Source organism: Medicago sativa, chromosome 5 (genome assembly GCF_051527215.1).
Source record: "Medicago sativa cultivar Bolivia chromosome 5, Bolivia_mono, whole genome shotgun sequence".
NCBI lineage: Eukaryota > Viridiplantae > Streptophyta > Magnoliopsida > Fabales > Fabaceae > Medicago > Medicago sativa.
The window spans coordinates 22,684,471-22,707,076 of NC_140753.1; the positions used below are offsets into that span (position 1 = coordinate 22,684,471).

Genomic DNA, 22,606 nt, shown 5'->3' on the forward strand with positions numbered 1-22,606 from the left:
ATCGTCTCAAGTACACAAGAACACGTGCAAGCATCTCAAATGCTAGAGCGTCTTCAGGTCATTTTAGATGAAGAGGCTGAAATGTTTGTTCTCAAGATGTGGAGGATGCTTATCTTTGAAATAAAGAAGGTAGAGACAGGGCTTGCTTCGAAGTCCAAATCATGAATTGTTGGTCGTTGTATTTGTAACCCTTTTCCTTTTCTGCTGGATTTATGTTTCTACAAACATCTCTTTACATGTGGCTGCCTTAAAATATAAGATGGCTGCATAAGCATCTACCTTTTACGGTATGTATTACTTCAAGATTCAAGTAGTATCTTTGATAAAACCCCGTTTTCTTATTAATGAGAATCCGGTGGTAATTTTTGTCATGTGAATAGTCAGATCTTTTATCTGTTGATGACTGTCATGGACTTCCGGCTCTTTCTGTTTTGTTTGGTTTTGAAGAGAACAGTCCTCAATCTTGCATTATGAAATAGCCTCTCTAAAGATGGTATACCCTCCAATATGGTGCAGTCAAGCAAGATTTAGTTCTAAACTGTGAAACATCTAATAAAGGAATGCGGTTAATATTATATTTGTATGTTTAGTGATGAGTTCCAATCTATGAAAACACCCATTGTCTGTAGCAAAAAAAAATTTCTTGAAATTTTGTGAAGTTGGATAAATTTGCTGTAATTTGTTAGATGTTTTGTGTAAAGTAGTGCTTCCAATGAAAGTAATCTTGTATCTGTGTTTTGTAGACTTTCCCACATTATTAAATGAAACAAAATTCTCTATTGTGAAGGAAGCTCCCTCTTCACCAGAATCTTCATGTTGTTTGATTAACTTCTTTTTAATAGAGGCTTTGTATCTTTGATAACTAAAACAAATGGACTTTTCGTGAGATATAAATGTTATAATCAGATGAGTTAAAACAATTTATGAAAATCATTTCACCTAAAAAAAGGAATTCAATTCGGACATCTCTTGTGCATTGTTTATTTAGTATCTTTTCAAAGATCGGTTACTTGAGTTAAAAATTGATGATAATCCTATATGGATGACATCTGAAATGTGCAAATAACTTTTTAAGAAAAATAATTTAGTTTATTTGAATACAACTATATAAAAGATTTTTTGTTACAAAACTAGGTCTTTTTTTTTTTAAAAGTACAAAATTAGTTCTATATTTAGACTTTTATTTTCTCTCTCTAAAAAAATCTATTTGGTTTTTTAGAAGTCACTGTTAACAACTTTTTATTTAAATCTAGGTCACCCAAAGACAACGAACGAAACCATCTCAAACCAAAATACCTAATTCATCTCTCACTCTTCAAATTTCTTAACCCTCTTCAAAAAAACTCATTCATCTTCAACAATGGCGGATTCATCATCTTCTCCCGCAACCCTACAACCCAATCCTCAAACCAATTCAGAACCTTCACCTCCTAACCCAATCCCTAATCCACCCGATCCAATTCCCCAATCATCCCAATCGCAACCGCAATCTTCAACACCATCACCAATCCCCATCCCTACAAACCCTAATTCCAATCCACAGTCGCTTCCTCCGCCTCCTACTTTATATGCTCCGCCGCAAATTCCCGGTGTTCTTCCTCCTTCTGCACCGTCCTTCCGTCCGCTTGGTGCTCAATTACCGCAGTTCACTCCTTTGCCGAATCCACCTGGTGGTTACCAAAACCCTAATCAACCTCCTGGTGTATCCGGTTCGGTGCAGGTTCCAGTTCCGATGCCGCAGATGCAGCCAATGATGTCGTATCAAATTCCCGGGAGTAATCCTGCAATGAGACCTTTTGCTCCGATGCCGAATGGTTACGCTATGCATCCTCAAGGAACTATTAACCCTGCGGGTGGGTCATTCGTTTGTTTTATTTCATTGTTTTTGTGATTTCTTGTGTGTGAAATTATGCATTCATTAATTAATGTTTATTCTTTGACTGTTGATTGTATATTTATATTGGTGCTGTGAATTTTGTGAAGATTTGTTGTTGACGGTGTTTAGTAGTGCGAAAAGAACACCTATTTAGATCTTGTTTGGATATGGATAAACAGTTTATTTGTAGCTTAAACACTTAATATCACGATAAGATAAGTGTTCATGTATAATCTATTTTTATAGCAAAAGATAAAATGAAGTTAAATTGTTTTGTATAAGCTATAAGCTGTTGTTATAAGCTATCTTGGAAAGCTTATTTAAAATAAGCTGAAAATTGAAAACAGGTTATGGCCAATGTCATAAATTGTTTTCACAAGTTCTCCCAAAAAGTCTCACAGAACGTAGGTCAGTAGATAAACTCAAATAAGTCAATCCAAACATACTCTTAGTTTTGTATTGATAGCTACTGTGTTCTGTTTTGTAATGGTGAGGGGTTTCAATTTGGATGAGTTAGGAGAGATTTAGAAAAATAGTTATTGATGGTTAGATAGGGTATCGATGACGGGATTGTTTCTCAATTCTCCTACAGTGTCTTGTTCAATTCGATGACAAAAGGTTGGAAGGCTTCCATATTGGTTAAAGACACACCCACCCTCCCTCCTACAACTCATTTTTGGTATGCATATATTTGCCTAGTTTATTGATTGTCTTTTTACTAAAATGATGATTTCGAAACGAAGAGTGATCTTGGTAATCGAAAGTTAATTCAAATCAATAAAAACAGGTTGTTCTATCGTCGATCTACATAATGTATGGTTGTGTCATGTTCATTTTAGTTGGCCACTTTCTGCTAGTTATAAGGATACTACTTTACCTTGAATGGCTTTATGAATTCCAGAAGCCGACCATGTTTGCAACTGAATGCACGTTGGCCTTTTGTCATGAGGTATTGCAATCTTTTCAATTCTCTCTTCTCTCAAATGCAGTTTCATTCCATTATTTATGCTGCAACATGGGTTCATATATATAAAAAAGAACTTATAATTCAACTAGAACTCCCTTCTTAGTAAATCATGTATGCATGAGATTATGAAAGTTACTATTTTCCATTGGTGGATGGGAGGGTTTGAGAAGCCTGCTATGTTTCAAATTGTCAGTCAAAGGTAAGCACTTTCTGGACATCCGTGAATTTCAAACTCGATAGTATTTTTTTATTGTTTTCTTCAGGTTGTCATTTCAGCTGGTGATTATTAGCTGTGCTGCCATCTCTATTATGCTTTTGATGTGTGGTAACAGCATTCCATTGATCGTCACATATTTTTTGTATATATCTTCACTGTTGTATATATTTTATTTGTTTACTGTGTATACTCATTCATGATCTGCTCTAATATATTTGCATAGATGTTTTCTGCCATGTACAGGAATTCCTCGTTATCCACCTCCTTATGGAACCATGGTTCGTCCTGTATATCCTCCACGCCTTCCTGGAGCAATCAATGTGCTTCCAGTATCACGCCCGCCTGTTGCAGGGATCCCTTCAATACGCCCTATTATTCCTCCTGTTGTCAGACCTGTGGTTCCTCCTAGTGTTACTCCAGCTGAGAAGCAACATACCACTGTTTACATTGGCAAGATTGCACCAACTGTGGAGAACGAGTTCATGCTTTCTCTCCTTAAAGTAAATTTCTAAGTTTGATATCTTTGAATGTTTTGTCATTTGTTGTCTTTTTAGCCATCAATAGTGTTCTTATTGTCTTTTTAGCCTCTTATCGTAACTACTAGACATGTGGTATCTGTAAATGTTTTGGTATATTTATAGTGTTCTTATTCTGTTATTTTCTTTTAAGCTGTGTGGGAATATCAAGAGCTGGAAAAGACCTCAGGATTTATCAAGTGGGACGCCTAAAAGTTTTGGGTTTTATGAGTTCGATACTGCTGAAGGGGTTCTCCGTGCTTTACGTCTCCTTACCAAATTGAATATTGATGGCCAAGAATTAGTGGTATGTCTTCATCTTCAACTACTTTTTATTTGTATTTGATGTTACACGGCACTTTTTATTTGTATTTGATGTTACACGGCATATAAGTCTACCTTTTAATTATATTGCGAGGTAAAAGGTTTGAACATGATATTTTGATTTTGGAAACAACTATACTTTTAGTCAAGGATCTGAGTTATTTTAATGAATTTGAAAATTAATGTGATTGAATTTATTGATGATTAAGTTTGCCACTGATGCACGAATAAAAAGTTTGGTACTCATTTGTGCATGTCGTTGTTTCTTGACATCTACTTGACATTATCAAAGATGTGAGGGTTTGTATAGAGGAGATATATAAAACCTTCATTTGTCATGAGTCCAAGTCATTCTAGTATTAAATTTTGGTATAAACTAGTCATCATTATTTTCTGACATTTTTATTAAATTTATTATTTTCTTGCATGTCTTTTTGCCCATTTTGCACATAAGGTTGCATTCCTTCTAGGGTTTTAGATCAACAGAGAAATGAAAGAACTAAGACTGTGAATTATGAAGATGTTTTAATATGACGGATGATTATGGTTTTATACGAAAAGACTGACCACTAACCAATATTTATACTAATACAAGACTACAATGCCTAATTAAGTTGGGAAACGAATCGTGCTAGTAACAATGAAATATTGAAACTAACCTTAAAGAGAGAATCTAAAATATTCTAAGATAATAATCTATTTCTATAGGATAATCTAAGATATTAAATTACAATAAGATGCTGGCAAGATTTTTTATATCTTATAACGCCAACTTTTGCTTTTTCTATGTGTTACTCAGTTTTTGGTGTTGTTTTTTTGGGAGTAGGAACAGTTTGAAGTTTTGATGAAGCTAAGAGTCTGTTTGGGGGAGGATTTAGAGGGTTAGGTTCATATTTTAATATATATTTGAAATTTTAAAAAAATTGAAAGAATACCATGATATATGATCATATAACAATTCAATCACACTTCCAGATCATTTTGGGCATTTGTAAATGTATCAACGTTATTCCTGGTAACATATTGTATTAAATTTCTGTGAATGAGGCAGAATATTCTCATACTAATAACCATTTGGCACAAGTATTTCCTTTTCAGTGGTTTTGCATTTGAGGCCTTTAGCCATTTTATCTTCAATGTTTTGTTGACAGATCAATGTAGATGAAGCTATGAGAAACTATCTGGAGAGGTATGTACAAAAGAAAACTGAGAATTCAAAGGAAAAGGAAACTCAGGCAGCAGAAGTTGGAAAAGATCAAGTTGTGAAAACTTCTGATGTAAAGGAGGATGCAAAGCCTGATGTGGAGCACTCAAATAAGGAGGAGGGTAATGATTCAGTGAACAAGAAAACCCATGATGTGGCAACTTTTGGCATTGTTACGGATGAAGATAGGGAAGTTGATCGAGATGCTTTAGAAAAAATCAAGCAGATGATAGAGGAGAGGCTGAACTCAAGACCTTTGCCTCCACCACCTCTACCGCCAACTGGTGATGGTTCTGTGGATTCAACTTCCGAACAACCTACTAAAACAAGAGAAGGAGACTCTGATGTGGATACAAAGAAGAATGGTAAGGGGTAAAACACTTTGGTTGCTATCTCTATTATCTGTTGAGAGTGGTTCTCAGCTGGGCTATATTCTGTCATCAGGATACTTTTTTATTTTTAAAATTATTATTCATCTGCTTTGCTTTTCAAATTCTGTAGAAATGGCTGAAGAGAAAAATGAGAGAGAGACAAACGGTGATAAGAAACCAACCAGTGAACATGATAGACCTGAAACCCCTGATAGAAGGCATGACAGGAAAAGCAGGGAGAGAGACAGGGAACGGGAACTGAAACGAGAAAAGGAAAGAGAACTTGAGAGATATGAAAGAGAAGCTGAGCGGGAACGTATTCGGAAAGAGAGGGAACAAAAACGGAGGATTGAGGAAGTTGAGCGTCAGTTTGAATTACAATTGAAGGAATGGGAGTATAGAGAAAGAGAGAAAGAAAAAGAACGTCAATATGAAAAAGAGAAGGAGAAGGACAGAGAACGCAAGCGGAGAAAGGAAATACTTTACGATGAAGAGGATGATGATGGGGATTCTAGGAAGAGGTGGCGTAGAAATGCGATAGAGGAGAAGAGAAAGAAGAGGCTGCGAGAAAAGGAAGATGACCTGGCTGACAGACAAAAAGAAGAGGAGGAAATTGCTGAGGCCAAAAAGAGAAATGAGGAGGATCAACAACTGAAGCGGCAGAGAGATGCATTGAAGCTGTTGACAGAGCATATTGTAAATGGCAGGGACGAAACTATGGCTACCAGAGAGATTACTAATGAAATGAACAATATTGTTGCTGTACAAGAAACTGTAGCTGATTCTAATCATGATCATGAAGGTCTTATCGACAATTTTTGTAATTACTCCAAATCTGTGATTTTTTTTTCCTCTATTTCTCATTACTAATGGGGTTCATGCTTTATGTTACAGGTGATGCTAATGTACTAAATACTACCAATGATGAATCCACCATGGCATCCGTAGCCACAACTGATACTCAGTCAAGTGGAAATGCTCCTTTGAAGAAGTTGGGATTTGGTCTGGTTGGCTCTGGAAAAAGAACAGCCGTCCCTTCTGTTTTCCATGAAGATGAAGACGATGATGCACACAAGGATAAAAAATTGAGGCCTTTGGTTCCAATTGATTACTCCACAGAAGAGTTGCAGGCTGTTGAACCTGCTCCTTCTGGGCCAACACCGCCCAATTTGGCTGCAGCTGCAGAGTTTGCAAAACGTATATCTAGTACCAATTTCAAGGAAGAGAGACTGGATGGAGAACGGGATAGAAGTAGGCATTCGAATGAGAAGTCCAACCACCGGGACAGGGATAGGAGTGATGAAGACGGCACTAACCACAGAGATGAACACAGGGAGAGAAAGTCTGACCGTGACAGGGATCGAGATCATGGGTTGGAGAAAAACAAGACTTATGATAACAGCAGGAGGCTCTTGGATGCAAAACAGTTGATTGATATGATACCAAAGACCAAGGAGGAGTTGTTCTCATATGAGATAGACTGGGCAGCATACGACAAGGTACTTGATTTTTTAACTGTAGATTTTGAATTTAGTAATCCTTTGGTCTTGATAGTGTAGTCAACAGCACACTAGAATGGCATAGCAGAGCAGGCATCTGCCCACAGTACGCAGTAGGGTAGCAGTTTTGAGATAACGCCACACCAGACGTAAAATGATATAAAATTCCAAAAAAAAAAAAAAACTTAAAAGATTTAAATTTCAGGGATTTTTGGTTGGGGTATTTGATAAATTTTGCAATTATAAAACACAAATACAATATTACTGCTTCCCCGTCTCTCACTTTGTCTCTCACTCTTGCTGCCACGTTTCACCGTCTCACTATAGTGTTTTTAGGATCGACTGCTACTGGGATTCAATAATTTTGGTCTTGAAGTAATTAAAATGTTGACGTCTAATATCTTTTGTTTGGCATAATGAGCCATATTGGTATAATTCAATACTCCCTCAGTCCTTGTTAATGGTGTCATACTAGGCTGTTTCACACAATTTAAGGTAAGGTGAACAATTATAAATGAAAGAAAGAATAACAATTTACCTAATCAACCATACTAAGCTTTGGTGAATTCACCGTTATCATGAACCCAAAGTGGAATAGAATGATTTGAGAGTGATTAATATTACAATAAAAACTGAAAATGACGCTCATTTTGGGACATTTTTATTGTTTTTTTGTTTGTTTTTAAATTTGACACTCAGTCAGAGGGAGTAACTATTTGATAAGTATATAAGATCTTGGGGAACCCTCCCATAAAATCAACTATCAAGGTGGAAGAACCAAGCCACGTAAGTACTACACCAAGCATTGCCCTAGTAGTCCCTGTTCACTATCATAGCACTGCCTCTAAGAGCCGACGTCCCGGCGAATGCACTCTATGACGCTTCAATCGGCTTTTTTGGTTAGCTCCTCTGTAGGTAACACTCCAATTCATTGAGAAGTATATAAGAACTTAGGTAACACTCCCTTAAAAGCTTGCTATCAAGGGGGAAGAACTAAGCCATTTATATACACCACCGAGCACCTCATACTGCTTGATACCCATCACTGTTATGGGGATATTATTGTAGTTGTGTAAGGTTTTGGACATAAAGATTGAAGAATTACATTAGTTATGGGGATATTATGCAGTTTTATGCTTTAACTTTTTCATCTTATAATGTTATTTTTTTTCAGCATCAATTACATGAAAGAATGAGACCGTGGATTTCAAAGAAAATTAAAGAGTTTTTAGGGGAAGAAGAAAATACATTGACAGATTATATCGTCTCAAGTACACAAGAACACGTGCAAGCATCTCAAATGCTAGAGCGTCTTCAGGTCATTTTAGATGAAGAGGCTGAAATGTTTGTTCTCAAGATGTGGAGGATGCTTATCTTTGAAATAAAGAAGGTAGAGACAGGGCTTGCTTCGAAGTCCAAATCATGAATTGTTGGTCGTTGTATTTGTAACCCTTTTCCTTTTCTGCTGGATTTATGTTTCTACAAACATCTCTTTACATGTGGCTGCCTTAAAATATAAGATGGCTGCATAAGCATCTACCTTTTACAGTATGTATTACTTCAAGATTCAAGTAGTATCTTTGATAAAACCCCGTTTTCTTTATTAATGAGAATCCGGTGGTAATTTTTGTCATGTGAATAGTCAGATCTTTTATCTGTTGATGACTGTCATGGACTTCCGGCTCTTTCTGTTTTGTTTGGTTTTGAAGAGAACAGTCCTCAATCTTGTATTATGAAATAGCCTCTCTAAAGATGGTATACCCTCCAATATGGTGCAGTCAAGCAAGATTTAGTTCTAAACTGTGAAACATCTAATAAAGGAATGCGGTTAATATTATATTTGTATGTTTAGTGATGAGTTCCAATCTATGAAAACACCCATTGTCTGTAGCAAAAAAAAAATTTCTTGAAATTTTGTGAAGTTGGATAAATTTGCTGTAATTTGTTAGATGTTTTGTGTAAAGTAGTGCTTCCAATGAAAGTAATCTTGTATCTGTGTTTTGTAGACTTTCCCACATTATTAAATGAAACAAAATTCTCTATTGTGAAGGAAGCTCCCTCTTCACCAGAATCTTCATGTTGTTTGATTAACTTCTTTTTAATAGGAGCTTTGTATCTTTGATAACTAAAACAAATGGACTTTTCGTGAGATATAAATGTTATAATCAGATGAGTTAAAACAATTTATGAAAATCATTTCACCTAAAAATAGGAATTCAATACGGACATCTCTCGTGCATTGTTTATTTAGTATCTTTTCAAAGATCGGTTACTTGAGTTAAAAATTGATGATAATCCTATATGGATGACATCTGAAATGTGCAAATAACTTTTAAAGAAAAATAATTTAGTTTATTTGAATACAACTATATAAAAGATTTTTTGTTACAAAACTAGGTCTTTTTTTTTTTAAAAAAGTACAAAATTAGTTCTATATTTAGACTTTTATTTTCTCTCTCTAAAAAAATCTATTTATTTTTTTAGAAGTCACTGTTAACAACTTTTTATGTAAATCTGTTTTTAAACTATTTTTTGTTAGATTCTAATATTTTTTTTTGAAAAACCGTAACAAAGGAATGTAATAGATCGAAAAAATTTCTCATTGTATTGTTTCTTTTTTGCAACCGATCAGATTTTGTTTGCGTTAAAAAAAAAGATAAAAAGAGAGAATATTCATGAGTAAGGGTAAAAGAGAGTTTTGCTTTGGTAAGTACATTAGAGAACTATATAAAGCTAGAAGAAGAGAAAACTTTCGCCGAACCCCCTTCAAATCAATTGTATGCAAGTTTTCTATTCTCTCCTTTGGCCGCTGATCTCATTGAAGGAATTGGTAAGTTCCCTTATCTAGCTTATTAATTTAATTTATGAATTTGATTCTACGTAAGGAATTTTTTATGTTTATAGTAAGTAACGTACCTATGAATCCATGTTAGGGTTAAACTAATGTTAATGCTTACTAGTGTTTATTATTAATTATTTTGTAAAAACTAATGTATTACCCTTTTGGATTCGAAACAGTTAATGGATATGATACCAAAGACCAAGGAGGAGTTGTTCTCATATGAGATCAATTGGGCACTATACGACCAGGTACTCAGTTTCAGTTTTTTATCCTGTCAATTTTTAATCGAGTAATCATTCCGTGTATTCACCGTTATCATAAACACAAAGTGATCGGTATCATAGCACTGCCTCTATGAGCCGATGTCCCGGCAAATGTACTCTATGACGCTTCACTCGACCTTTTTGGTTAGCTCCTAGTAGGTAGACCTTGCCAAGCAACCAAAACAAACCAGCCAATTGATAAGCATGTTAGAACTTAGGATTATGCTACCATACAATACTTTTTAACATTATGCATGTTTTCGCTGTGCTTTTAGTACGTGCTTTGATTATGTTGGATTGTGTAGTTTATAAAGTAGAGAGTGCAGTTTTATGCTTTAACTTTTTGATCATACAATGTTATTTTTTTTTTTTTTTCAGCATCAATTACATGAAAGAATGAGACCGTGGATTTTAAAGAAAATCAAAGAGTTTTTAGGGGAAGAAGAAAATACATTGACAGATTATATTGTCTCATGTACACAAGAACACATGAAAGCATCTCAAATGCTAGAGCGTCTTCAGGTCATTTTAGGTGAAGAGGCCGAAATGTTTGTTCTCAAGATGTGGAGGAAACTTATCTTTGAATTAAAGAAGGTGGAGACAAGGCTTGCTTTGACAGAGCTTACTTTGAGCTCCGAATCATGAATTGTGGGTGGTTGTACTTGTATGTTCCACCCTTTTCCTTTTCTGCTAGATTTATGTTTTTACAAACATCTTTTTGTATGTGGATGCCTTAAACTATAAGATTGCTGCATAATCATATTCATATACTTTATATTTCTTCAAGATTCAATCAGTTATCTTTGATAAAACCCCGTTTTCTTTATTCATGAGACTCCGGTGGTAATTTTTGTCATGTGAATAGTCTGATCTTTTATTTGTTGATGACTGTCGTGGACTTCTGGTTCTCTATGTTTTGTTTGATTTTGAAGAGAACAGTCCTCAATCTTGTGTTGATTGAAATACACCACCAAGTACCTCATATGGTGGTGCAGTCAAGCAAGATGTAGTTCTAAACTGTAAAACTTTTCCCTTATAAAAAATATCAAATATTTATGTCTTGTGACTTTTTTGTCTGGTTTCGACAGCAGGGGGCGAATTCAAATTTTATCTAAGCTCCTGCTCATATTTTTCACTTATAACATTGCAATTTCAAATTCATTTTACATGTTAGGACTAATCATGAAAACTAGAATCAACTAGATAACCATGAGTGAAAAAATGAGTGAAAAATCTGCCCTAAAATGATCATTATGATATTGCTATCATAATTTGGGTGGCGTGTTAATGCGACTTCAACTTTTTCCGGAGGCCGAATTCACCAAGTTGCATGCTTTGGAACGATAGAAGTAGAATTAAATGAAAGGAGAAAAAAATAAGATTGTGTTTGTAACGATTGATTTTTGTTTTTATGTAGTTAAATATTTCAACTGTTTGATTTTAACATACATAGAAGGAAAACAAAATCTGCACCTAACAGACAAGTTTTCTCCTCTTTCTGCAGAGAAATGCTATGGTGAAGGATATAACATATAGTAAATGCTATTGAAAGGATAAACTACATATACATTCAACTCTAATTTACTATAGCGATACTTACCATTCCATCTCCTCGACGTCCACCTCGTAAAAAATGCACACTTCCAAGTCTGGATACGCCGTTATTCTTATGATGATAACTCAATAATTAACTGATTATACATTAAAGATTTCAGTCTTTTCAAACTCAATTCAAGCCACTTAACTGAGTCATTTCGTCCTCGAATGGTTTTACAATAACACAGACTGGAAAATAAGAGGAGAAAAGAAAGAGAAGAAAGCTTTTGTTTGCTATATGTACAAGAAAAGAAGAGATTAAGATGAATATTAATCTTGATTAATATTGAATAGAGATCATACAATCTTATTTGATAATACAAAAGAAATTACAATAATTTGTACAAGCTTCATGATTAAAAACAGAAGCTGATAAAAATACTAGCTCTTTAAAACATGAGCTAATATCAAGTACAAATAACAAAAGGTGAATAAATTTTATACAATATACAATATCTACAATTCACATCACTAAAAAAAATCAAAGAATACCCAGGTTGAAAAAATATACTGGGTTTAATAAATTTACCATACATGAATGAATCGTTCTCGTGGAATAACTGATGTCCTGTAGTTAGAGGATCTCCTTTCATGAAAATCATGGAGGACCCTTATGAGAGAACTTGCTTTCTTGCTTGCTCTTGAAGTTCCTTCACTTAGTTGTGAATATAAAGATTCCATAAGTGAAGAACTCTTTACTAAATGCGCAATCACATTTTCTCCACCATTTATTGATAGAGAAAGCAACAGAGACACACAATGTTCTTTCCCTAATCTTGAAGTAGTGGAAGAAGAGCTCATAACTTCAACAGCTACATGCAAAGCTCCGAAACGAAGGATTTCCAATGTTCCGTCATTTTTCTCTGCAAGAGTTGCTAGAATTGCTAGTGAGTCTGTGACAAGGCCTTCTTTTTCAGATGCTTTTAAGATGTTAACTAACAAAGGAATTGCTTGAGCGGCAAGTATCCTCTTGTGATTTTCATGGTTCTTTAGCAGGCCAAAAATTGCAACTAAACCATTCTTTACACTTCTTTTGTTGTCATCTTTGATGAGACTGATCAATGAGGGAATTGCTTCTGGCTCTTCCCCTATTAAGTTAGCATGTTCAGGGTTTGAAGCAAGGTAAAACAACACTGCTGCAGCATGTTGTTTTGCTTCAATCTTTATCCCTTTGTTTAAGACACCAACAATCATTTCTAATCCCCAATTCTCAACCATCTCACTTCTACTTTTGGCGTACTTTGAGAGGTTTAAAAGAGCTGCAATAGCATTCTCTTGTGCTGATGAATCACTTGATGCCAACAACAACAACAGAAGGGGAACTGAACCAGATTCTACAAAACAAGACCTACTAAAAATGCTTGTTTTGGTAAGAACCCTTACCTCAAAGGCAGCATGGTTCTTCTGTTCCACATTTCCATTGTCAAGACTTCTACAAAGAAAACGAGCCAAGAGATTCATTGCTCCTGCTGCTGCTGCACTTCCAGGCTGCTCAGTCCTAGTAATGTCGCGGCTCCGACGACTTGAATCAGCAAAAGGAATGCCTTTGACATTACAATATTGCTGAATCAACTTCCTTAGTACCAAATTAGGTACCAATTCAATATTGCCAAGACTTTTACCTGTCTTTGGACAAGTTGAATTTCCACTTCTAAACCATTTGAGAATTGATGATCGATCATAAGTGTGACCTGTTTCTATAGTCACAGGATCACTCATCAATTCCAAAGAGATCGGACATCGAAAATCATCCGAGTTCAAACAACTCAAAATCATCTCACTTTCCCTTCTTGTATCAAATTTCTTCCCACTCTTACCCTCTTCACAATCCACAATTTCAATCATCACACATCTACAATAACACATAAACCCCATCAAACTACTCAAAAAACCCACCTTTTCCTTTTCATCATTCAACCACTCAAACCCAATTTCACCATCCAAAAACTTCACCTCTTTGTTAATCTCATTCCACTCACAAACCCCAATATAATCAACAACCCTCTTCAAATCAATCTTTTTTGGAGCAACCCTTTTCTCAAAAAGGTTCAAAACCTTCTTAACACACATCACAACCTCTTCATCATCAACCTCAAATTCAAACCTCCCCTCCCTCACTTGCTTCATCACCAACAAAACCTCCTCTTTACTTTCCAAACCCACCTCAACAGAATCAAAATCCAAAACATCAAGAGCACTTGCAACGGATCTAAACAAGACCCGAAACATTGATGAAACCCGACCCGACTCCATCAACAAAAACAACCTACCACCTTCACAAGTCAAATCTTCCATCAAGAAAAAAAGCTTCTGGAAGATGACATGAAGCTCAGAAAAACAAAGGGTCACCGGAGCCGGAAGATTTGAATGATTATATAAGATCTCATGGAGGAAAGGTTGAAGAAGACCAATCAAACGAATCGCATTTCTAGCATTTCGTTTGTTGGATGAGAAGAATTTATGTTGGAAATTGGAAATCTTGTCGGAGAGATTGATGAGGGAAGATAGAAGGGTGGAGGAAGCAATGTTTATACATGGATGAACCGCCGGCAAGTTCAATATCCGACGACCCGATCCGTTTTCTGTTTGGATCATGTAGAAAATGGAAAACGACGAAAAAATAGTTAAAAGGGTTTCAGGTTTGTGTTTGGATTTTTCTGTGTTCGAAATCGAAACTTTGTGTTGTTTTGGTTTGTTTCATGTTACGTAGGTTTCGGGTATTTATAGGAATGGAAAAGGAGGGACACGTGTTGGAAGATGATTTGATGAAGATTTAGTGTGTTAGATTTAGGATAATGTGAAAGGAGGGTGGTGAGAAAGTGACGCGTGGACAATAAATATGGAAAGGGAAGGTGCTTTTGAAGGTACGTAGAGTCAGATAGAGAAAGTGTGTGTCGACATGCATTGATGATGACAACGTGATATTTATTAGTAAGATTCAACGTTGAGATTTGAGGAAATGAATAAAATTTGGCTTTGGGTTGGCTAAATTATTTGGGTTTTCCATTTATTAAAGTAAGTCAAGTATTTTAGGCAAATATAGTAGGAGTGGTACATTTTGGTTGAATGATTGTTTGATTTTTAAGTCAATAAGAAATTAATGGCAAGTGACTATTTGACCTTGTTCTTGTATTGAGAGAACTCATAAGGCTCATTAGAGGAGGACTTTTTATGGCAAAAAGAAATTTTTAACCCATACACCATTAGAGGTGTATCTTCCAATTATACTCTACTCCTCTCCTAAAATATGAATTTCCCAAAACACCCTTCACATACCCACCACGTACCAAACTATCAGAAGTTTCATTCATCAAAATATGATTTTAAAAGATCATATATTTAAGCAAAAAAAGTTGGCTTCTATTTAAGGATTTTGTCTTTCACTATAAATAAATATATTTTTTAAAACACAAAAATGAATTTGAAAGTATCGGTTCTTTCTAAAAACAAGAGTTCTGGTATGAGCCTCACTTTTTTCTGTCTACAGCATCAAATCTGAAGTTGAAGTAATCAAGTTTTTTCTAATTTGGTTTATTTCGAATTAGAAAAATTTGTTGCAGGTCCCAAACTAATCATGCCATCTTTTGAGTGGTTTGAATCGATTTATCATTCTCCTTCCGTCTCTAATTATAAAAAGCTTTATAGAAAGAAAAATATGTTTCTTATATACTAAATACTCCTTCAAATTACTAGATGCTTTGCTATATTTTTAAATATAAATTTGATTTCAAATATTGAAATAATTTTTTGGTAGATAGACGAAATATCAAAACCATTATAAACCGACACACAAGTGGAGTTGTCGGGTTCAGGACCCCAATGATAATGCGTACCTAATAATTTCGAGTTAGTACTTGTACAGTTATATACAAAAGATAATTTATAAATTGTTTTTTATAAGAAAAATATGTTTATTGCATTTCATTAGCAATCAAATCGTTAATACATGTACATACATCATTAAATATATGGAAACTAGTTAAAAAAGTGGATGTCTTTGCTAATGGGCAACCTTATTCGCTTGTCTCCTAGTAAACTTAACATGATCGAATTTGTTAAATAAAGGGAACAATAATGTATGTTATTAATATCCATAATAACTCCAAATTTAGTGATGTCTCCATTGCTCCGCTTGAAGTAGTCAGCTACTCTTTCCAAATCAACTTCAAAACCAACACTTGGTAGCCATATATTATGTATGATCCACCGAATAGCATGATACAAACCAAATGATTCTCCTACATCTACTAAACATACTGGGATGAACCACATTGTTTTAGATACAAAAGGCCCCTCTTTGTCAAGGATGCACATACCTATACCCAACCTATTTGTGGAAGCCGAAAAGAAAGCATCTATGTTGCATTTAAATCTTGCATGCATTGGTTTCTTCCACCTATATGCCCAACATTCCTGACAACAGCTGTTCTGCAGATTGCAGCGTGACAACAGCTGCGTTTCCAAACTGCATGTTTTGCTGTTGTTGCTTCTTGTTGGCAGTCCTCCGATCCACAAGCAAGTATTTAGCTCTTTTAAGTATACTTAAGTTGTTTAGCTCTTTCAACTATATTGCTTGTATTCTCTGTCACTTTGCTGCCACAAATTTAGATCCTACTTTTATAAATTTTATACACAAGATATACATTAATAATACAACCACCTTTTCATAGTGTGTGTGTATATATATAAACAAATATACGATGAATGTTTATAAGGAAAAACTTTTACATATACACAACCCTAAATTAAAAATATTCAGACATACATATAAATGAAAAAAATTAAAAGAAAAATTAATTAATCACGTTGTTTTATATTTTTATCTTTAAATTTAAATAAGTGCGTGTTTAAGTATATTTTATGTGTTTGTGACCATCTTAAACTTTTTGGCTTATAAGAAGGTATAAAGAGAGTTTAATAATAAAGAAAACCATGCTTGTACCAGAAAAAATAAAATAAAGAAAAACATGCATGTATAGATTAATGTCACATGAACATTAGCAGCGTTAACACCACCGTAAATGCCTAAATGGATTCTTTTTTTTTTCTTTTTTGAGTAAAAATGGATTCTTCTTGATTATGCGCTATTTGGGTCACCAAATTAGAGTCTACATGCTTTCTATACCTGTGCTTTCCATCCAGGACCTAGATCATTTCCAACTGAATTCTTTGTAGTTTCAATCTAATCTACCTAGTTCTCTTCTATTCTATTTTCCTAGCTAATCAATATCATGTTATAATCCTCTCTCCACTCTCACATTCAACTTTTTTTCTTTTTCTAATCCAAAATCAAAGAGGAATACGAAGACCCATATAATAACGAAAAATACTAAATTATTTGTCGATGAAGGTTAAAGCTAGTTTATAAACATTCACACTTCTCATTTACCGACACATTTTTTAATTAAGGATATTTGCTACTCCATTAATGGGGAGTGGGAAGATCTCTTTAGGCCTTTTTGTTTGGAAGAGGTTAAAGCTGCAGATTAGGATTGTGACAGTTTCAAGTGTCCGAAATCGGATGGGTCAATTTTGGTTTTATTAAAGATTTTTGGATTGATATGAAGGTTGATTTATGCGATTTGTTTTGGATTTTCATCGAAACGACAAACTTTTGAAAGGTATAAATAGTAATTTCATTGCTCTCGTTTTGGAAAAAGATAGTCCGCATATTTTAAATGATTTTAGACCGATTTCTTTGGTGGGAAGTTTGTATAAGGTGCTGGCGAAATTGTTAGCTAATAGATTACGAAGTGTTAGTGGTAGTGTAATCTCAGACACTCAATCAACATTTGTGAAAGGTAGACAAATTCTTGATGGAATTCTAGTTGTTGATGAGGCGATTGATGAGGCCAAAAAAAATGAAAAAAGAATTGTTATTATTTAAGGTTGATTTTGAAAAGGCATGTGATTATGTAGACTGGAAATACTTGGATGATGTTATGGGGTACAATAGAAATAAAGAAGCAAAAATATTCAAAAAATGAATAAAATGGAATTCAAAACAAAAAAAGAGAGAATTTGTTTCCAAATCTTTGGAGGAAATGGATGAAAGATTGTGTTGGCACGACTACTGCTTTTGTTTTGGTTAATGGTAGTCCCAATAAGGAGTTACCTTTGGATCGTGGACTGCGTCAGGGTGATCCTCTTTCCCCCTTTTGTTTTGGCGGCTGAGGGGTTTTATGTGATGATGGAGACTATGGTTAACAATAATATTTTCTCAGGTTAGACGGTGTGTCGGGAGCAACAATTACCTATCTTTCATCTTCGATTTTGTAGACGATACACTGATTTTAGGTGAAAGAAGTTGAGCAAATGTTTGGGCTATGCACGCTGTTCTTCATCTTTTTGTGGCTATGTCTGGGTTGAAGGTGAATTTTCACAAAAGAGAGCTTGTAAGAGTGAATGTTAGTAGGTCTTGGTTACATGAAGTTGCTTTGGCGTTGAATTGTAAGGTTACAAGTTTGCCTGTTTTGTATGTGGCCCTCTGTGTTGGTGGTGATACTCTTCGGTTGAATTTTTAGAAGTCGGTGGTAAATCATATTAAGTCTCATCTGTCTAGTTGGAAAAGCAGAAATTTGTCTTTGGTGGATGCCTTGTTCTCTTTAAGTTGTCCTGACCTCTCTCCTTGTATATGCCCTTTCATTCTTCAAAGCTCCCTCGTGTATAATCTCCTCTATTGAATCTCTTTTACTTCATTTTTTTGGGGAGTGAAGATCATATGAAATTTCTTGGATAAACTGGGAGTCCATTTGCTTGGACAAGGAAGTTGGTGTTTTGAGGGATAGGAGAATTAGGGAGTTTAATATTGCATTGTTGGGTAAGTGGTGTTGGACGTTGGTGGTTGATACATAGGGTCTCTAGTTTAGAGTCTTGGTTGCTAGACATGGTGTAGTTGGGGGCTGTTGCAGGAGGGTTGTAGGGAAAGGTGAGTTTGGTGGAGGGATATAGTTGGTATCTGTGACGGTGTTGGTGAGGCAGCGGGTGGCTGGTTTGCCAACAATTTGCGTCTTAATGTCGGTAACGGTGCTACTACTTTATTCTAGTTGGATACATGGGTATGAGATATCCCACTTCGTGATAGGTTTCATCGTTTATTTGATTTGTCCATAAATCTATTGTTGACGGTAGTTGATATGTTTGCTTTAGGGTGGGGTGAGGGTGGTGAGGCTTGGAAGTGGAGGAAAAGATTGTAGGCATGAGAGGAGGAGCTGGTAAGGGAGTGTATTGCTTTATTGTTGACTGTTTCATTGCAGGTTGATATTCAGGATGTTTGGACTTGGGTCCCTTATCCATATGTTGGGTATTCAGTTAGTGGTGCATACCACATTCTCACTAACAGGGTTCCCTATCATGATTTAGTTTCATCAGATCTCTTCTGGCAGAGGGATGTCCCTTTGAAGGTATCGGTGTATGCTAGTAGGCTTTTTCGAAATAGATTGCCAACTAAGGAGGATTTATTTCGAAGAGATATTATATTTCAGGAGTCTCAGTTTTGTGTTGGTGGTTGTAGATTGTTGGAAACAACAAATCATTTGTTTTTGGATTATAGTTTTTTCGGTTCTTTATGACAACTTGTTCATTCAGTTTGACAGCTTATCAAAAAGACAGTTCGTTGGTAGTTATATCTAATTAATTCTTGAAGTGAATTTTTACTTGAAAGAGTTTCATTTGAGGATTGTGGGAGGAAATTCTTTTCCTGCAACGTTGCTGTGAAATTAAAATATAGATGGACAAAGGAAATGATATAATATAATTAATTTTACTTGATGACAAATTTAATTGAAAATCACGAGAGTTACATAGTGACAGAATGCTTGAATCCCATTCTGGGAAGAATATGGAATGAATGCTTATTAATCTCTATGTTATGGTAGGTTAATTAGGTGAACCTCCTGGACAGAGAGAGAGAGAGAACGGCGTTGATGATGATGGAATAGAGAAGATGAAAGATTCACATATTGATTGAGTGTGGAAAAACACATGTGTTAATTAAAATAGAACTTTTAATCTGAACCATCTATTTAGATCTGATGGCTTGTATTCATTCTCATCATTCTCATATAGAAATGACATTCTCATAGTATATGTTCTATATATATATATATATATATATATATCATTTTTATCTCTTACTCTCTCCGTTTCAAAATGAATGTCACTTTACATTTCCAATACAACTTTAATTTTTTTTCTTCCAACTTTACCTTCAATAAATACTCCAACTTTTCTCTCACACAATTTTCAATGCAACTTTAATTTTGTCTTTTTCTTATAAAGTAAGGGCAGTTTAGTAAAAGCGTTATATCAAATAATTATTTCATTCCATTTCTTAATCTGTGTGCCAAAACCACTTATTTTGAAACGGAGGGAGTAAAGAAAACTAATTTTTATAATTAAAATTGAAATAACACTTCCTTCATATTTTTTTAGGTCAAATACTCCCTCCGTATTTTATTATACATAACTTTGAAAAAATATTTAAGTTTTATTCTATGTGTCACTTTACAATAACATTTCCTTCGTATTTTTTTTTATGAAGTACTCCGTTCGTATTTCATTATACACCACTTTGAAAAAATATTTATGTTTTAACATAGGTCACTTCAAAATACCAGTGCATCGTTAATATTTTTTTTGGGTAAACAGTGCTTTTAACCCCTGTAATATAGGCCACTTTTGGGTTTAGCCCCTGTAAAAATTTTTTTTTAGATTCCACCCTCATAAAATTTTTTTGTTTTGGTTTTGGCCCCTGACCCCCTTGAGTCAGCAGAATCTTTGACGTGGCGCTGACGTGGCATGTTGCGTCACTTTTTTGATGACGTGTCACGCTGACTGTATAATTAATTTTATTTTATATTTTTTTGGGGTACACGTGGCATTTTTTATTTTTTTAAAACAAAATAAAAAAAATAAAAATTTCTGGAAAAATTTAAAATAATTAAAAAATTGAAAAAAAAATCTGAAAATATTAAAAAATTCTGGAAAAATGAAAAATTAATAAAATTATTAAAAAATTCTGGAAAATTGAAAAATTAATAAAAATGAAAAAAATACGGAAAAAAGTTTAAAAATTCTGGAAAAATTAATAAAAATAAAAAATGATTAAAAAAATAAAATAATCTAATAAAATGAAAAATTCTGAAAAAAAATAAAATTTCAATATTTTCTGAAAAAAATTAAAATTCTGGAAAAATGAAATTTTCGAAATTTTAAAGAAAAATCTTAATTAAAATTTTCGAAATTTTAATTAAAATTCTGGAAATATTCTAATTAAAATTTTAATGAAAAATAAAAATTGTGAAAAAATTCTGGAAAATATTTAAAAAAATTTCGAAATTTTCATGAAGATTAATCATTTTTAAAAAAAAGAAATTTTTGAAATCTTCATTAGTATTTCTTGAAATTTCAAAATTTTCATTACTATATATGTCGAGCTTAGGTTTTTTCAGTGTATTTATTTCCAAAAATTTTTTTGGGAATTTTTGTGTATTTATAAACCGAGAATAAGGGAAAAAATATGTGTATTTATAAACCGAGCTTAGGTTTTTTGTGTATTTTTCGAAATTTCGAAATTTTCATTAGTATTTTTTCCGGAAATTTTTGTGTATTCCGAGCTTAGGTTGAATGACAAGTACTTTCCGAAAAAAAAAAATATGAATTTTTTTCCGTTATACGGTTGATTGACAAGTACTTTCAAAAAAAAAATGAATTTCTTTCAATTTTTGTGTATTCCGAGCTTAGGTTGAATGACAAGTACTTTCCGAAGAAAAAAATTATGAATTTTTTTCCGTTATACGGTTGAATGACAAGTACTTTCCGAAAAAAAAATGTGAATTTCTTTCATTTTTCCGGTATTGAAAAAAATTTGGAAATATGAATTTTTCGAAATTTATTAATTTTTTCCAGAATTTTTTTAATTTTACCATATTTTATTTTTTATATTTAAAATTTTCCAGATTTTTGTTTTCATTTTTATTAGTTTTTCCAATTTTTTTTAAAAAATTCAGATTTCAGAATTTTTTTTATTTTTTCAGAATTTTTTCGTTTTTTTATTTTATTTTTTTAAAAAAAAATTTTAAAATTTTTTTTTTTAAAATTTTTTTAATTAAAAAAAATCTGAAATGCCACGTGGACATTCATTTACACACGTGGCATTCAAAAAAAATTGTCACGTCAGTGCCACCTCATAGATTCTGCTGAGTCACAGGGGTCAGGGGCCAAAACCAAAACAAATTTTTTTTTATGAGGGTGGAATCTAAATTTTTTTTTTTATAGGAGCTAAACCCAAAAGTGTCCTATATTACAGGGCCTAAAAGCACTGTTTACCCTATTTTTTATATGTCACTTTACAATACTAGTGCATCATTAATTTGTTTTTTCTTCTTCAAGTAGTCTAGTGGATAAAAATTCATCATTTTAAGGTGAATAAGTGTGGTGTGCGGAATTCAAACCTTGATGATGTATATATTATACAATGTTTATACCAACTAAGTAAGCTTACAAATACAATGCATCATTAATGTTTAAATAAATGGCATTACAATTAGAAAATAAAAAGTCAATATAAAAATTATGTATTCATCGTATATACGCGTGCATAGATAAAATATCTCTCCTCGCAGTAAAAAACACATTTTTTTGTTTCTCGTATATTAAAATCATCAATGAGAGGAATAAAATACTATATTTTTTAAATTATTCTAATAAATTTTGATTTATTCATCATTTTTATAAATGTAAAATAGAATATATTAACTTTAGAGTGATACAATATCAATTAGATAATATAATTAAATAAATCTTTAATGATTTTTTAGAATTTAAATTTAGGGCGAGGGCAGTGATGTTTTATTCGACTATAAGTAACTACTATTATTATATGTAAAAATTGAAAGTGTACTTAATTTTTGTACAATCCTTTTGTGGCCA

General features: G+C 33.7%; 2 protein-coding genes across 15 annotated transcripts; one reads left to right on the forward strand and one right to left on the reverse strand.

Annotated features, from left to right (window-relative positions):
- Positions 1-1,246: 1,246 nt before the first annotated feature.
- LOC146921077 (splicing factor PWI domain-containing protein / RNA recognition motif (RRM)-containing protein) lies at positions 1,247-8,606 on the forward strand. Of its 14 annotated transcripts, none has more exons than XM_085714490.1 (9): positions 1,247-1,853; positions 2,469-2,555; positions 2,664-2,825; positions 3,107-3,560; positions 3,730-3,882; positions 5,051-5,468; positions 5,605-6,276; positions 6,369-6,973; positions 8,148-8,606. In XM_085714490.1, exons 4-9 carry the CDS (start codon positions 3,336-3,338, stop codon positions 8,397-8,399), a joined length of 2,325 nt encoding a protein of 774 aa, XP_085570616.1. In that variant the 5' UTR covers positions 1,247-1,853; positions 2,469-2,555; positions 2,664-2,825; positions 3,107-3,335; the 3' UTR covers positions 8,400-8,606. The 14 variants fall into 14 exon arrangements, with proteins under 14 accessions (XP_085570616.1, XP_085570612.1, XP_085570621.1 ...); XM_085714486.1 differs by having other exon boundaries at positions 3,284-3,560; XM_085714495.1 differs by having other exon boundaries at positions 3,304-3,560.
- A 3,326-nt stretch (positions 8,607-11,932) lies between these two features.
- On the reverse strand, positions 11,933-14,369 carry LOC146921078 (U-box domain-containing protein 18-like). The gene has a single exon (XM_085714500.1). It carries the CDS (start codon positions 14,267-14,269, stop codon positions 12,200-12,202), a length of 2,070 nt encoding a protein of 689 aa, XP_085570626.1. The 5' UTR covers positions 14,270-14,369; the 3' UTR covers positions 11,933-12,199.
- Between the last annotated feature and the right edge of the window lie 8,237 nt (positions 14,370-22,606).